At 39.7% G+C, this 17,435-nt stretch overlaps 1 protein-coding gene across 4 annotated transcripts in view; it reads left to right on the top strand.

Moving 5' to 3' along the window:
- Positions 1-17,435, top strand: part of nphp4 (nephronophthisis 4) — a 198,624-nt gene that overhangs the window by 157,957 nt on the left and 23,232 nt on the right. For all 4 annotated transcript variants that reach the window (XM_084916277.1, XM_084916276.1, XM_084916275.1 and 1 more), the window contains 8 exons: positions 574-763; positions 1,438-1,521; positions 6,814-6,970; positions 7,512-7,582; positions 8,404-8,489; positions 9,992-10,163; positions 12,607-12,786; positions 15,282-15,425. In XM_084916277.1, coding sequence (XP_084772403.1) covers positions 574-763; positions 1,438-1,521; positions 6,814-6,970; positions 7,512-7,582; positions 8,404-8,489; positions 9,992-10,163; positions 12,607-12,786; positions 15,282-15,425 — 1,084 coding nt within the window. The remainder of the gene's footprint in view (positions 1-573; positions 764-1,437; positions 1,522-6,813; positions 6,971-7,511; positions 7,583-8,403; positions 8,490-9,991; positions 10,164-12,606; positions 12,787-15,281; positions 15,426-17,435) is intronic.

A 17,435-nucleotide genomic window follows, 5' to 3' on the forward strand; every position in this document is an offset into this window, starting at 1 on the left:
ATAATCTACAGAAGGACATAAAATTGTCAGAATGGAGTATTATTGGGGGCTTGAAGTCAGTTTTTTTAAGGATTGAAAAATTTGTATTCTTGGTCTGTCACTGTTGTGACCTCGATCTTCCGATCTCTATGAACTGGATATTGCTTCACTTGTGTGCTGTGGGATTTGTGGGTGGTTGTCACAATGCTCTCCAATCTCTTGGTCTGGCCACTCTTGAAAAAGACGGCTTTATCTAGATGAGACATTAACTTCAGTAATTAAAAAATACAATAATTACAATAGTTTAAAAAGTGATGGCGGTTGACTCTAAATATACAATCAAATGACAACTTAATGCTTCTTCTTCTCTACATTAATTTTTTGCACCTGATTTTAGTTGAATCTTCAGCATAGGGTTTATTCTTCTATATTCCTCTCGGCACAATCTCGTCATAGCTTGTAATAAACGCTGTAGTATTCTGCAATGGGATACTAACACGTAACAAGTCCAGCTCTGATCCCCTGATGGATCCCTTTAAAAATATGTAAGAGCCTCCTTTCATCTCAATTGTGGCCTTTAATCTTTTCATCCAGTGTCATCACAAACACTGAGGAGTGGCGTTACTTCAAAGAGCTAACCAGAACTCCTACCCCGCTGGAGGAGAACATGTTCCACTCGGAGCAGGGTGCTCCAGGTCCTAGGGTTTACCTCCGGCCCAAAGAGAGCCTCCACGTGCCCCTGAAATACCAAAGCTTCCTCTGCGACCACACCATGGCCCTTCAGGTACGGTGCAGAATAAAGGTGCACTCTCACAGCATGTTTTAAAAAGTGTGAACTTGCTCTGTAAGGAAAAAACACATTCTTGGATTGGTAACTATTTCTGGCTGCAGGATGTTAGACAAAATTAGATATATTTTTTTTAATCAGTCGTTTTTCTTGAGTCCTTAAAATGTTTAGATTTGTCTTATAGTAAGAAGCAGTCACCACATTTTTCATCACTACAGATGAACGATCAAAGTAACTTGTGTGAACCTATAAAAAAATCTTTCATATACTGATCTCATGTCATTTTAAAAAAATGGGAGTAAGAGGTGGAGTATGATGAAAGTTTATCTAACAGTCGTATAAATGTCAGTACACCTCAAGGTTTCTGTAACCAAAGCCGACCTATTTCAAGGGCACGTTTTACACACATAAAACCAACCCAGTCTTTGTAGTTAATTTGATGCCAGAAGTACAGTACAAAATAAATGTCATTTAGATTGGCTGCGCTCTTATCTTCTTCTAGATGAAGGTAGTTTTTAAACCCTTTGGTTATATTCTGCTTATCATGATTGTATACAGTTTTCTTACTGGATGTGCAAATGCAATTTTTCTTTGTGCTCTTTTGCTATGTTTTTTTTGGATAGATGTTCATTTTTGATAACAAATGTGGGCTTCTTATCAAATCCTCACAGGGACCAAGCCTGAAGGCTACAGCCAGAGGTTCCCAGGTGGCCAAGAAGAATCTGTCCAATATTATTGCTGCCAAAACTATCAAGGTACAGAATGTGTTACTTATGCTTTAAACCATTTTTATATTATATATCTGAAGTCTTTTGCCTCTCAGTCCCTGGTTTGTTTTTCTTTGGGCTGAATTTAAAGTGCAGAGTGCATCTGCTCTTCACTTTGCCTGTAATGTAAATGTTTCTCTGCCATAATGCAAGCTTTAGAACTGAGATCTACACTTTTTCCCATATTTGGCTATATAAACTGATCATTTGATTCAGGTGAGCTGAGAAAGATGAAAGCGCCTTAAACTCGACATATATTATAAAGCTTGTGATTAGAGATGTACCCATCCGATATTAAGTATCGGTATCAGTCCGATACTGACCTAAATTACTGGATCGGACATCGGAGAGAAATAAAAAATGTAATCCGATCCATTAAAAAAGCAGCTCACAAAACTTGCGACATGGCATAACTCGGCTCATAACCGTAGCACGTCGGAGCAGTGTGCGTCACGTGATAGAGCGGCTGTGGCATGCGAGATCTGTTGTCTGGTTCAGCATTTGGAGCCTCGCTACCAAACTGGCATTTCATCTCCGAGAAAGTTATCCTAGAGAGAAGTAAAGCAAGTGTGTAATCTCTGAATGTTTGTAAAGCATTCCAGCGTTAAGCTTACCAACCGATATATGGAGCGACTACCTCTCTCTCCCTCCCTCTCCTGCTGCTACTTCAATGTGAAACTGATTAATGATCAGCTGATCGGCTTTTCTGTCCCGAGTCCGTCTCTCTTGTTTGTTTATCGCCCACTTCGCGCCAGAAAGAGGAAACCAGCGGCTAAACAACAGCAGCATGTTTAAGCTTGATAATCTGTTGTTAGAATTTATTTAATATTACTTTGTACACCACGATCTTTTTCTACTTAGCTGACGGCTGGTAACTGTGCAGGGGCGGATCTAGCAAAGTTTAGCCATGGGGGCCGATAGGGCATGAACAGGGAAAAGGGGGGCACAAAGACATACTTTTCTTTCTTATTCTCATTTAAAATGTCTAGTTTTTAATAATGAATTATCTGAATCTTACACCCAAAGTTTTAATCTGATGTAAAAAGTATAGAAGTCCATTACTGTATATAGTAACTATTAAGTCTAATATACCCTAGTAAGCTAGTACTTTTTCCTTTGGGAAGGTACCATCTGTGCAGTCTGCACTTCTGTTGAAGAAAGATGTTGAATCTATTTAATTATTCTTGAAAAATAATATATTTCTGTGCATTTGTTTTTTCACACTGCATCAAATTAAAGTTGATTACGTCAATTAAGCATCATGAGATGGAGTGTGGGGGGTGGTTCCCTATTTTTTTTTTTGCTGGGAGTTTGCAACCCTATTAATTAGGTTGCTTACTCTTTAAAATACCAGAATAGGGAGGATGGAGTAGGTTTAAGTTTATTAGATTGATCAGTATTGCTGAACTATGAAATATTTTGGGTGCAGTGTATTTTTTGCATACAGGTATAACAGAATAACTTTAGTGTTTGCTTGTTTTTTTAAACTTGAATTTGAACTTATACAAAATGCAGCAAGATATAAAAAAAACAGTTTTAATTAAAAAACACTATCGGATTCATATCGGTATCGGCCGATATCCAAATTTATGGTATCGGTATCGGACATAAAAAAGTGGTATCGTGCCATCTCTACTTGTGATTGCAGTTTAGGTGGGTTAACCTCCTGCTAGATCCCAAAGTCTAACAACATCCACTGTACCCGCACTCCCAGACAACTCTCTGAGGAGTGGCAGTGCGCCGCCTCCTCCCTCCTCTCCTCTCCTATTCTCTCCTGCACAGTCACAGCACAGACACAAAGAACACTTTGAAGTGTCGACTATTAAAAAAGTTACGCTAGCCAGACAAGATTGTCAAGCAAAATTATATGCTGAAAATCACTTTTATCTTACTGAACATTGTTTATTTTCTCCAACTGGCAAATGTCAGGGTGGAGAGTTAAACTATCCCAGGCTAGACGACAGCTTGACACGTCTGGTTAATCTACTTTAAATGAACCATGCATATACAGTATTACTCTGAAGTTATTTGACAGTATTAAGCACTTATTCAGCTGTTTATTATATGTAAGACGGTTAGAGGAGGGAGAAACACTGTGAACAGGCTTGTTGGGCTGTACTATAGATAAGTCCTCCATATCACCACGTGAAAGAATATTCTTTGTGCTGCAGTTGTCACTAAAATTAAATGCTGTTTCTTATGGAATTCATTAAAACGAAACTTAAGGCGTCTTGTTAAATACTGGAGCTTAAATCTCACGTTATTGGAATGTAGCCTGAATGTGCTGAAAAACAATATATTCATCACCTCTCGCTAACCTGCAGGACCTTACAATAATCCTGTTGTTGGTGTAGAGTACAGTACCCAGAAGCTCTCACATTGCACAAGCTGATGAAATATTTGCCAGTCTGCCAAGCGTGCGTGTGTGTGTCTGCCTGCAGTTTGTGCGTATTGTGTGCCGGTGTCAGCACTGCTGCTCTGAGCAAAAATCCTGTCAGGAGGTCAAAGAGGTCGGGTCTGGATCAAATCTGTGTCCCGCTAAAACTGACAAGTCCCAACAGCAGCGCTGTCAGGATGCCAGCTTTGGCACGGCTGTCAGTCAGCACACATCACCAGAGCCAGATATGGGCCGCTCTTGTAGGTCAGCATTAGCCTGCAAATCTGACGCATCAACGATTTGGACAGCTGCTGTGTGTTTAATGACCAGATTGTGGGAAGTTAACTTCAGAGTGTAGGGCATTCCTCGTGGCTGAAATTTGAGTCTGTTTTAATCAATTGCTGTAGTGTTCCCAGCTTTATTTATTTATTTAGTAATCTTTTTTTAATTCTAGCACAGCAGGTGGGAATGCAAGAGGTGGGACAGAAACCATTTTTTAAAAGTTTTTAGTTGTTACCTGGACTTGTCAGTGTCAGGGGTGATGCATTAGAATGTAACACATTATTGTGACTGAATTCAGTAATCACTTCACAGTTATTGATCAAAATATTTGGCTTGTGTTATTCAAGTTCTTTCAATCACCCGACCTTATTTTGTGGTAGAGGTTGGCTAAAAATATCAGGATGGTTTATAACCTTTCAGAAATGGAAATCTTTGCAACAAAGTTGACAAATCTATCAGTCTATCAGTCTGGGAAGGGTTACCCTTTGTAACCCTTCCCAGACTGATAAATGTCAATGACAGACATTATGGGACTCCGGTGATCCACGGTGAGAGCCATTAGCCACAGATAGAGATAACTCAGAGCAGTGGTGAATCTTCCTTTACCTCAAGAGCTCATCTACTGCTCATCCAGGAGGTCACAAAATAACTAAGAACAACATCTAAAGAGCAGTAGATCTCACTTTTCTCAGTTAAGATAGAGTTCATGATTCAACAATAAGAAAGAGACTGGGCAAAAATGGCATCCATGGAAGAGTTAAAGGTGAAAACTGCTGACCGAAAAGAAAATCTTGATGATCTCCAAGACTTTTGGGAACTAATAGAGTAATCAGACAAAAGCTGAACTTTTGGAAGGTTTGCACATCATTACATCTGGCAAAAAACTAACACAGAATTTCATAAAAAGAGCACAAAAGAAATGCCATACCAACAGTCAAACATGGTGGTGGTAGTGTGATGGCCTGGACCTGCTTTGCTGCTTCAGGACGCCTTGTTGTAATTGATGGAACCATGAATTTTGCTCTCTGATAAAAAATCCCTAAAGCAGAATGTCAGCCATCAGTTCATGCCCTGCAGCTCAAGTATACAAGTCCACCTCTGATTGGACCTAAAAAACTAAAATGAAGGTTTTTAAGTGGCGTAGTCCTGATTAAAATCAGATTGAAGTGTTTTTGAATGTTCTTAAACAGGCTGTTCATGCTTGAAAATCCTTCAACGTGGCTGAATTAAAACAATTCTGCAAAGAAGAGTTGGGCCAAAATTCCTCCACAGAGATGTGAAAGACTCATTACCGGTTATCACAAATGTTCGATTGCAGTTCTTCCTGCCAAGAACCACTTATTAGGTTTATGGGCAATTACCTTTTCACAAAGGGCCAGGTAGGGTTGGATAACTTTTTTTCTCTTAATAAATGACATCATCCTTTAAAAACTGAATTTTGCATTTATTCAGGTTATCTTTGTCTGATATTATTGTTTGATGATATGAAACACTTAAGTGTGACAAATACAAAGACTGTACCCTCCTCTTGTCATATGACTCCACTGTCTCTGAATTGGATAAGTGGTTAAGAGAATGGATGGTTGGATTATCAGACCTACATTTGTGGTCCGGCAGCTGTAGCAGAAACTGTCTCCGACAGTGAAGTCACACCAGCACACGCTAGTTTTCTTAAAATATGACGCTTTGTGAGCAGGAATGAGCAAATCCAGTGTGTTTTCATATGCCGCTCTGATGTATATGCCTGTTATCATATATAACCGTGCAGAATGACTACATATGTATGAACACATTTGTGTTGATTCAAACAACTCCTGGGGGCTATGTTAATGCAGCAATCTTCAAAGCACATTCAGTCAGTCTGTGGGGGTTTCAGCAGTCAGATTGCAAGAAACTTTTATATTCTAGTGTACAGCTTTCGCCATCATCATAATACTCTCTGGTGAATTTTAATATAAAGTTTCCCCAAGGCTGTTTTTAAAAAGCCTGTATATGTTGTTTAGAAATGGACTGCTTCAGGAAGAAAACATGGCACACAGAGAGAAATCAGAAGGAAAAAGCCATGTTGAACTAATGAAACCAGTTTGTGCTGTTACTACCTAGTATACACGACCTGGCTATTAATTCCAGTAAGAAATCTGGCAGCGCAGGAGCCCTAGAGGTTTTAAATCAGTCTATTTAACTAATCTTGTTTGGAAGAGAAAATGATTATGTTGAAAGTATTTGCTGTAGCCTGGTTAACTTTGACTTACACAACTACTAGTGAACTTTCCAAAACTTCAGTTGTTTACTTTTAGAATTGCCTCTAAACACTAGAACGCGATAGATGAAATATATGTATTCCTGCTACACAGATTTGTTTTACCAAAGTTTTTCTACATGTAGTTTTTTTGTTTCCAGTACTGGATACCTTATTTAAATTTCCAGAAACCCCTCTGGTCAAACTGCACAACTTACTGTGCATGTAATGTATTTGCAATGCAAGGTAGTAACTTGAAGCTTCTAATGGATCTTAAACTACCTCATGATGCAAAACCTGTTTTAATGCACAGAATATCAGACTATCAGGTGAGGAAGTGACATGCTGCTAATAATGCTGAATTTTCACTTTATCTCCACAGGTTACTTTCAAAGCAGAAGATGGAAAGCCAATGGCCATCTGCCAAGTGAATGTGGAGCCAACGCCCCATGTCGTTGACCAGACTTTCCGACTTTACCACCCCGAGCTCTGTTTCCTTAAAAAGGCCATCCGCCTGCCAGTCTGGCATGACCCTGCAGGTTGTACAGATTACCCTGGCTATCCCCCATGAGCCAAGTATTCCTCGTCCTTCATCTCATAGTTCTTGCTTTCTGAACTGTGCTTAAATTAGTCGTTTGCATATATTCAGGTTTTAATCAATATATCAAATGAAGATTAAAATATACCTTCAGTTCTCATACTGACTTACTCTCCTGTGTGAGCATAAATGTGAATCACATGATCACACGCACAAGGCGAAAACAATTTTGACAGCTTATGTGGGAAATGGGAATGAGTAATGTATTCTGCCTTCACTTTATTATGTTTTTACTAAATATCAACAGAAACAACTTTTCAATATCAGTACAGTTTCTGTCAACAAAAAGGGTAATAAGAAGAGAGAAGTATCTGGATGCAGAGCAGGAAATGAAAAGCAAGAAATAAAAGTTTAAAATCAAGAAAATGTTTGATTGGCTTTTATGACTGGCTTGATGTTCTGAACTATAATAAAAACAATTTATAGTAAATAGTAAATTGATCTTATATTCGTTTTTTCCTGCCTTTTGTTGGGAAAACCAGATATCAGCCAAGATGCTCATGTTTCTGTGCGCTGCAGTGACCCTAACATCATCTGCCAAACAAGGATGCTGGTGAGTGAATGACATTGGATTTAATTCCTTCTGCAATTAACATACAAATATTAACAGGGTTAATTACTGAACTGATAACTGTTTGGAAGGGAAAGCACTTTATTCTAGCTGCACTGGTCTCTTTGTGTGTTGTCCTCCCTGAGTGTGAACATAGATAAACAGCCAGCCAAACTTCTTTTCAAGAGCCATTAAAGTGAGCGTGCTTGCTCCTTTAATGGCTTCATTCACAGCAATCACATCAAACTGACATCACTGAATTGGAGTGAAACCATAAAGACACACACACAAAAAAAAACAACAACAACGACCTCTTATTAGGTTGTCATGTAATCCTCAGGTAAATATAGTTAAGTGCTAACACAGGACACTACAAGGTAAGTATCCTATAGGTATACAATCTAATATTTACACATTGGAAAATAAGCAGGTCAAAGGCAAACATATGTCTGCATCATTATCTCAGAGACTTCAACAAATCAAGCTACTGCATACTGACAGTGTGAGGATAAAGGCTATCTCATCTCATCATCTCATCTCAAAATGTCACAAAACCATCATCAGCCAGTTCTGTTTGAAGGATTGGATTCAACATAAACTGTAATTCTTTGAGCTTCCTTCTGACATGTTTGTCTCTTTTTTACAAAATGTAATCAGGACAGAACTCTAGCTCCTTTTTGATAGATTACAAGCTCTTTTGATAGAAGAAAAGGCTTGCCCTTGTGTCGTGCCTTTACACTATTGTAGTGCCAATGTGGGGTCTTTTTTATTTTTGCCTCTTTTCCCCCTCTACTCTTCCACCTTTTATCTGTTTCTGTCTGTAGGTACCAGGAGAGCCTCAAGATGTGTACTTGAAAGTGCCAGGGAGTCCCAGTCCACACATAAAAATGTTCTTTGTAATGGTTTTCACGTATGTATTATTTACTGGCCAGACACACACACACACACACACACACACACACACACACACGCACAGAGCTTAGCCTGAAGAAGCATTCATCTTTGCAATAATTAAATTGTTCATGCAGGCTTGAATCAATTAACTAATCAGACTGAGGTTTCATGCTCTGGCTGCCTGCAGTTCCACAGTCCATCGTCCAGTTTACCTAATCTCCATCAGGATTATGCACACCTTGTTTTTAATGTGATATACAAATACTTGTTTTCTATTAAATATCAGAGAGCTGTCGTTTAACTCTGAGGACATGAATATAAAAGTATTTTGACTCGTTTCACATGATTTCATTGTTTTCCTCATTTTCCTCTGTCACTTAGTGGAAATGATGGATTGCATCATGCATATGCTCATTCACATGCACTCTTTCACACAATATACAATCCTAACTACAGATATGTGCATAGCACTACTAATGGTACTAATGGTTATGTTTAGAACAGGAGTGTCAAACATAAGGACCAGGGGCCAGAATTGGCTCAGCAAAGACTCCAATCTGATCCTCTGGACAGCTTTGGAAAATTTTTCCAGCTGATAAAGACAACCCTTTCAGCCGTGCATAAAGTAATATACAGTATAAACAATTAAATGGCAGAAATGAAACATTATATTTTTGGTTCATTGAGCAAACATTAGCTACCAGAACCTGCACTTTGTTGTCTTATGATAAGATATCTCAGGGGTTAAACGTCTTTTTGCTGACACAAAGGCTCATTCGTCCGGCCCACTTAAGATCAAAGTAGGCCGTGTGTGGCCCTCGATGTAAGATAAGTTTGACATCTGTGGTTTAGAATCTCTATATTACAACGTGCTTCCATCAAGAAGAGCACATACTGTATAGCTAATTTATTTTACTAATAAAATATATTGCAGAAGACACATTGCTTCTTCATTTCATGTCTAATACTGTCCTCTAATACTGCAGTATAAACCAGTCCCAAGTGCTGTGACACAGTCATTTGGCCCCCTTGCATTAGTGGTTGAGCATTCTTTAATTGTTCACCCAAGTGTCGAGCAATCAACCTGATTACCAGCAGACAAACACACAAATACATTTGTGAATTTGATCTGGATTTCATTTCTAACATTTAAAAAATAAAATCTGAAAATATCACTGTGAAAATATCTTAGCTTCAACCCTCCAGATGACGTGTTTGCCCTCAAAACCCCATATCACTTGAATCCTATTCCAAATAACCCCAAACGCTTTATGAGAGCTGTTGTCTCAGAGCAGACCTGAGTAGGTGACTGCATCGCCTCCCACTCTGAGTCAGCTAGGGCCACTGAGACTGAATTCCTTTCATCTCAGCAGTGTGAGGATGATGTTGATGGCTTTGCTTATTAAAATGCTAGCACAGCCGTAGATCAGCCCTCCTCATCTCTTACCCCGTGCTGCACCGGCTGCATCTCCAGGGGGCCTTAGTTTAATTGTTCTTGATGATGTTTTTCCTCTGTAGTGATAAGTGGATGGCAGCGCCCTCCCAGATCTGGCAGATTTACGTGCACTTCCTGGAGCGTGTGGACGTCAGCTGTGTGACTGGCCAGCGGAGCTGTCAGTCACTCGTTCTGAGGGGAACGCAGGCTATCCGTAAGGTCAAGTGTTTCTCATCACACCCCGGCGAGATTGAGGTACGATTGTCACTAAACGCACTATTTTGAAATTGTAAACAATGTGCACATGTTCTCTGCAGCGTGGGATTCAGGCCTCTATCAAGATTTAAAGATTCATCAAAACTAAAATCAACTCATGGTGTCGATCACATGTCTTCTAGTGAAGTCATTATTTTATTAACCTGAGATTTTTTAAAAAAAAAAGTGAAGAAAAATGTTTTAAAGTGGGCTTTTTATGCTCATTTCACACTGCATATTTTTATTCTTAGATTCTACTAAAGCACCTTTGAATGATTCACTCCTCAAAAGACTTTGTATTTACTCTATACCTGGCCTTGGTGCAACCCCTGTGTTCATTTTCTCTCTGAAACAAGATGTTTTAGCTCCCATCCCCTTTAGTTTAAGTCGCCTTTCTTCTGATTGGGTATCCGTTACAAAAAAATAATGTAGTAACAACACTTTTTTTTTTAAAATAGCAGGTCGGTAAAGCTGCTTTCTGCCACTTGGATCCACTTGTCTAATAGACATAGCCAAACTGACCCTCTTCTATAGCTCAGATCTTGTGTGCATCACAACCATTGCAGTAGAAAATTGTTGCTTTGTGGCAGATGTGTGAAGTGAAAGAAAAATAACATGTATTTTTGCTTTTTTGGATGACAGCTGCCCTTTAAGTGCTGGAGCATCATGCTCCTGCTGATGTTGTTCTGACTCTCTGTTAGTCAACTGGATTTTGGATGAGGTCTTGCTTCCCTTAGGCTTTATGTGGGTCCCTTTAGGATCCTGTTGCACTTCATGTTTAAAATTAATTTTTGCACATTGGGCTCATTTAGTTCCATCGGTCCGGTTTTGGTTTTAGACCCACGAAGACCTCTAGTGGAGAGCTCCGTTCAATTCTTTATGAGTCCCAGTGACAGTAAAAATCTAGTTATTTAATCCAGCGTTCATAGCACTTCAGCTGAATATATAATTCTTGTTTTGAGTCAAGTTGAAAAGAGATCAAGAGCATGCAACCAGCAGTAGTAGTCTGAGGTGATGAACTATGCACTACACCCTCTCTACCACCCGTACACATTCCCTGTCCTGTCACTCTCTGTTTCCCCCGCCACTTAACATTAGCTTGTGGTTCAGAGACTGGAGCAGCATCTTAGTCATCAAGGGTGCTTGGGTCTGGATGCATTTTTTATATGTGAAAGTGGCATGTTCGAAGTAAAATTAGGCTTTAACTGTATTGTGTTCTTTTTCAACTGGACAAAATCCGACTGATGCAGACGACACTCAACATACAGGACAAAAAAAAAATGCATAAATCTCACTTATCTAAAAAAAATGTTGAGGGATTTATTCTTGACAAATTATCTTTTTATCGTGAGCAATTTTGAAGTTGCTCATCTAAAGTGATTTAATGCAAATTGTTCTCTTAGCAGCAAAAGGGAAAAAAATGGAAGCAATTCCTTCCCTTATAATACCTCCAGTTTAAGATTTGAATCATTGTCAAGAACATGCAAATGCAGATTGACAGCATAATAGGTCTTTTCATGGGGTTTCATTTCATTTTATTAGGTTCCCTCGTTACTTCCTGTCTTCATGCCAGATCATGTCGGGACCCAGTTTGATACAATTTGAAAAAAATTAGCAGTGGCTTTTATGCACTCTGAACATGTGAAAATATGCTCCAGGAGTGTCACATTGCCCTCTATTTTTAATAGATTGTTTCTTATTCATAACCGAGTACAAGAGTAGAGGGAGCATGACAATACTTCTTCCTCAGAGTTGGAATAAAAGGGCATTTTATAGCATTCATGGAGAAAAAAAGAGAAGTGATAGACTGTCACAACCACCATGGGTGCATACAGTATGACCCAAACATGTTTTACCTTTTAGAAATAGGGTACTGGCTGAAAAAGCGACAGATGTATTTTTTTAAAGATTTCGGCGTACGCATGAGCAGCTGCTTTGATCTGACTCGCGGCAGGTTAGCTCACAGTGGAATGCATTGGAGGAGTTCTATAAAGCAGGATAAAGCTCAGCGTCAGTGAATAGCTTTGCTTTTCTCAACAGATTGAAAAGGAGCTGCACAGTAAATCTCATTCCCACATTCTTATTTCTGTCACTTTCCTGCCTCTACTTCTCTCATTTCATTGTCTGCCTCCCCCCTTTTTTTATTGAACCTCATTCACCCTTTCTCTCACCCACTCTCCTTTAATCTGCACACTTCCTTTACCTTCCTCTGACTCTGTTAAGCATCTTTTCCCATTAATTCTGTCCCTCTTCCATTTCTTATTAAATGTAACTCTTCTCTTTGAACAATGTCACATTCTTTTTGTCACTTGGTCGACACATCTCTTTCCCCCCTTTTTGTCACCCCCGTTCATATTTCTAATTCTCACAGCCCAGTCAGTTGACATTTCTCAGTCCACTTGCCAAACCCAATAAACTTTAATGGCCTTCGCCTTCTTTTTAGGTGGACCCGGCAGGTGTGTTTGTTTTGCCTCCTGCAGCAGTGCAGGAGCTCCAGCTGAAGGTGCAGCCATGGCAGGCTGGCAGCCGCTTTCTGTACGTGAACGCGGTAGATGTGGAGCAGCAGCGGCTGGTCACCGCGTGGCTGCTCTGTCTTAATGTTCACCGTCCTGTGCTGTCCAAGGTAGGACCCTAAAAAAATCCTTGTGTTTTTATCGTTTCCTCATATGGGTATCGGCCCTTGTGTTGCCCTTCTGACAGAGTGGCCATCATTATCCAGCGAGGCACATTTGGCAACCCAGGTTTTTACCCTTTTCTTCACTGTGTCAGCAGCAGCAGAACAGTGTGTTAAATACAGTTCCAGGTGTCTGTTTGAAAGCCAAGCGTCAGATTTGCAGACCTGCTCATCACACCGCTCTGCTGCAAATGTGGTTGATGTGTTAATAAAAGGTCTCCCTTGAACTTGAGCGCCCCCCCTCCCAGTCATTAAAGGACAATGTTTTAATCATTTTTGCACTGCTGTTGGTTAAATAACAAAATGCATTTCCCTGAAAAAAGCACTAGCTAGAGCTAGAAGCTTGATTCTGCTTAAAGGTAACATGCTAACCCTTCCCAGGCACCTACAGGAGCTCAGTCATTCGTCTTTTTCGAAAAACAGGACAGTGTCTACCAAGCAGCTAGCTGCCTAGCTTGGTAACTTGTACGGCAATAATCTACCACAATATCAATACAATAAAAGTGTTTGTGCCACCTAGTTTCGTCTCACCAGTGTTGTAGAGTATATTTCATTATCTCAGAATGATTTTGGATTTTCCAACTCTTTGGACTCTCCTGCTCTGTACTCCTAACATTAGCATTGTAAGCACTGTGTGCATTTAGTCAATGACCTAAATTTGCCTTTCAAATGTGTTCCTTATGCAACAGTATTGTGTTAATAAACTGCATTATGGTTGCCTCTCATTTTGTCATCACTTTGTGAAGCTCTAGTGATTTAAAAGGGAACCCCCAATTTTATATAACACTGGGAGTAATACTGCCTGTGCGGAAAGAAGATTACCAGCTATCATCTGCAGCTTTCCAGCAGGGGTAACCATTACTAACCTAACACACCACAATCTACCAGCAAACTGGCTTTGGCTCTGAAGGATTCTGGACATGCGTTTGAAGGATATCAGTGTATGAAATAAAAAAAAAAATATTTAAGAGGAAGACAGAAGCTTTGACATCATGATTTCATTTTTATAGCACTTGTATTTGTAACTGATTCAATACTTGAATCATCCGGGTACTTCCCAAGGCCAGCTCAACATTCCCAATCCCTTTATAAAGAGCAGCAGATCCCAGACCAGTGCTTAGATCCAATTGTCTTTAATAATGCTCTTCTCTGGCTTTCTCAATCAAATGTCTAATCAATTGACTGTGTACCTAACTGGCTGACTGGATTATGCTTTATGCATTATAGGTAAAGTACTAAATTCTTCTTTTGCCTGTTGTGTACAGAACATATTTCTTATGCACTACACAGCAGAAATATACATTTAATCAAATGAAATCAATTTAAGTTGATCAAATATCCACTTCTCCTAAAATGCTAAACAATCAAGTGATTGACAACAATCACATTTTCTCTGACAACAAAACAAAGAAAATGTAATGCTTAAAGGGTATTGCAGTGGTTATTTATCATCTCACATTACATAAAGTTATCTTGCTTTAAGTCAGGAATTGCCAAACATTACTTTAAAACCATGAAATAAGCATCTGAAGCCAGTCTTGGCCATAGGATGGCTGTATGTCTTCCCTGTGTGGTGACCTATCTAGGTTGGATTCCCAGCTGTCAAAGAGTGAGAGGCAGGGCACAACCTGGACTGGTTGCCAGTCTATTGCAGGGCTTACACAGAGAGACAGATTCACGTTTACACTTCTAGCCAATTTAGAATTGACAGTTAAGCTAATGAGCATGACCTGTGGGTGGAAGCTGGGGTACATGGAGAGGACCCATGTAGGCACGGATAGAACATGAAAATTCGGCATAGAAAGCCACCAGACAGTTGTTGAATTCAAATCCAGGATCTTCTTGCTGTCAGGTGTATGCCAACCACTGTAGGAAAGTATTTCTTTCAGTGGACATCCCTTTACAGATGCTCATTAGTGGTAGTGGTAGTGTAGTGGTTAACACATTTGCATTAAATGCAAAAGATCCCTGGCTTGAGATTGGCAGGAACACAAACCCAGCTTTAAGGGGTCATAGGCTAGCGTACTCTTAGTGCCAGTACCAAGACTGGATAAAAGTGAGGGAAGCACCAGGTGTAAAATCTGTGCCAAATGAAACATGCGAATCCATCCACTGTGGCCGCTGTACAAATGCTCATTACACCAGTTCACAGGCAGCCAGCTTATCCTGCCAGCTTTGTACCATTACTTTGAAGTATCAAATCACATTCAGATCACACTTACAAACTGTTCAAGTTCATTTACTCTTGCAGTTTCACTGTAGGCAGCCATGGGCTTTCTTTTGTAGGATACTTCATCAAATCATCTGGTGCGCTTGGATGAATCCTGCAGTTTTCTCAGCTCTTGTTTTCAGACATTTCAATCCCTCCCTCATTCCTCTGTGCCCAAGAAGGTTTGATGCTTTAACACGTGTGTGTGTGTGTGTGTGTGTGTGTGTATTTGCAGGCTTTTGAAGTATGTGTTCCAGTTGGCGGTGGACGTGGCAGTTCCAGAAAAATCACCTACACCAATCCGTACACCAGCAGCCGTACATTCCTGCTTCGCTCTGACCATCCAGATCTGCTCCAGTTCAAAGAGGATAAATTCCAGGTAAAATGAGACTGGAGGCCGTCCACTTCTCTTACCCCCATTAAGAGTAAAATCAATACTGTAATTAGTGACTAGAAGGAAAGAACCCTCCTCCTTAACAAAAGCTGCTCAGATAGTTTTGTTTCACGGAGTAATGGTACATATGTTGCTATGATGGTGTAACTGATGTCAATAACATTAGCTTTAACCAGCGGTGCTACTGACCACGTATAATCTGACACACTTTTGACTAAAACGAAACTCTTTTTGACAGATTTTAGATAAAAACTAGGCTAAAGTGCTTCCTGTGTGTCTAAGCAGTTAAGTCTTCTGACATTCTGATGGAGATTTCATCTACAACCGATATGATGGAGCTGCCGTGTAGGAGGCGAGCGGTTAGATATTATTGTACTGGATTTTTTTCCCCAAGTTTCTTCTGGAGATTTTAGCCTGGTATCAGGCCCTGTCATCAGCTTTCATGCCCTCCCAGTCAAAATCATAAATGGGTTATGGCATAACAACGCTACTGTTTTGACCAAAAGGCTTATTGTAGAAAATATGAGTGTATGAGTTGTGTGTATACAAAGCAATACTGTTGACTTTCTTGTCATCCTGACAGGTGAGTACATCAATAATTTCTAGTCTTTTATGTTGACTGCTCATTCCTCCGTAAATGGCTTCCTTGTCGGCTTTCAGAACTGAATGCAAAGAATATTACAAAGTCATTAGTGCTGCTGTTTTATTATTGTGCGGTCAGCCTCAGTGTCTCTAAAAGCTGATTTGCTCACATTCAGAAACGAAACACTGGAGTCACTGCTGTCATTGCCTTTAATTTAGTGAGGTGTGATAAAATGCTAAAACAAATGAGAAACTATCATTTTAAATTAAGAAATAAATGAATGAGAGGCGAGGGGAGCCTGTTTTCACATAAACTATTAAAGAGTCTCATTGTTGTTGGCCAGAAGACACTGCATCAATTAGACAGGGGGGGTGAGCCAAGTGAAAAACAGCCCATTGTTTTTTCCATCTTGTCAGTGAAGCTCCAGGTGTCTTATAAAGAATTTACCATGCCTGTGGCATTAGGCAAATGTGGAGACACTTTTCTCTTTTTTGACATAACTACCTCACCGTGATAAAACCAGCTGTCAGGAGGAAAGGCGAAGCAGAGATCAATACTGCCATGCTTGTGGGAAAGATTACAGCATAAATCCCCTAAATTGACCCATATTTCTGTTGCTGGCTATTACAGAGAGTAGAAGGAAATATTTCTGGTCAACCTACAGTAGTGAGAAAGTAACAAAAAACACCTGTTAAAGATCTACCTCACTGTGATGCCTGAACAGAAAAAAAATCACAACATACAAATAAAAAATTCTAATACTAGACTTTCCACAGAGGCAGTCAGGAGGTTAGAACAACTGGTGCTTCCTCATTTAATAATTGTGTTTTAGACATGCCTGAAAAGGAGATGCCCACAGCGATGATAAGCATTAAAACAGTGTGGATAACCATTTGCTCCATATATGGGTAATTTATGTCCTGAGAAATGTTTTCATTTTTGAGTCAGATTAGTAAAATGCCTTCAAATCTAACTGAAATACACTCTGTTTATTGTCTAATTACTGCATGGAAGAAGGAAACTAATTGGATACTGAAATGAGGTCACCGGAGTCACAAAACATGCGATTAAACACTTAGATGCGTATTTCCATGTGAAAGAACCAGAGCTCACTATTTTTGCATGGCAATTGTATTTAATTTGTAAAGTAGGTTCTCTGTATATGTTAGGAGGTAAGGGAACAATCAATACAGAACAGTATCACAATATTGTGCATTGCAACGTTGTATTGATACACAGATATCAAATAAATTGTATTAAAGAAGTTAAAACATAAAAAACAGCTGAACAACTTCTGGTGTCTAAATGTTGCCTAGAGCCTAAGATTAATCACAAGGCGATACCTGGGTCACCTGATAGGAGGTGACCTTTCTGCAAACAGTCGCAGTCTGACCTGGGCTGGCTGCAGTCAC

This window comes from Perissodus microlepis, chromosome 20 (assembly GCF_051167445.1).
Source record: "Perissodus microlepis isolate ML-2025 ecotype Zambia chromosome 20, ASM5116744v1, whole genome shotgun sequence".
Classification (NCBI taxonomy): domain Eukaryota; kingdom Metazoa; phylum Chordata; class Actinopteri; order Cichliformes; family Cichlidae; genus Perissodus; species Perissodus microlepis.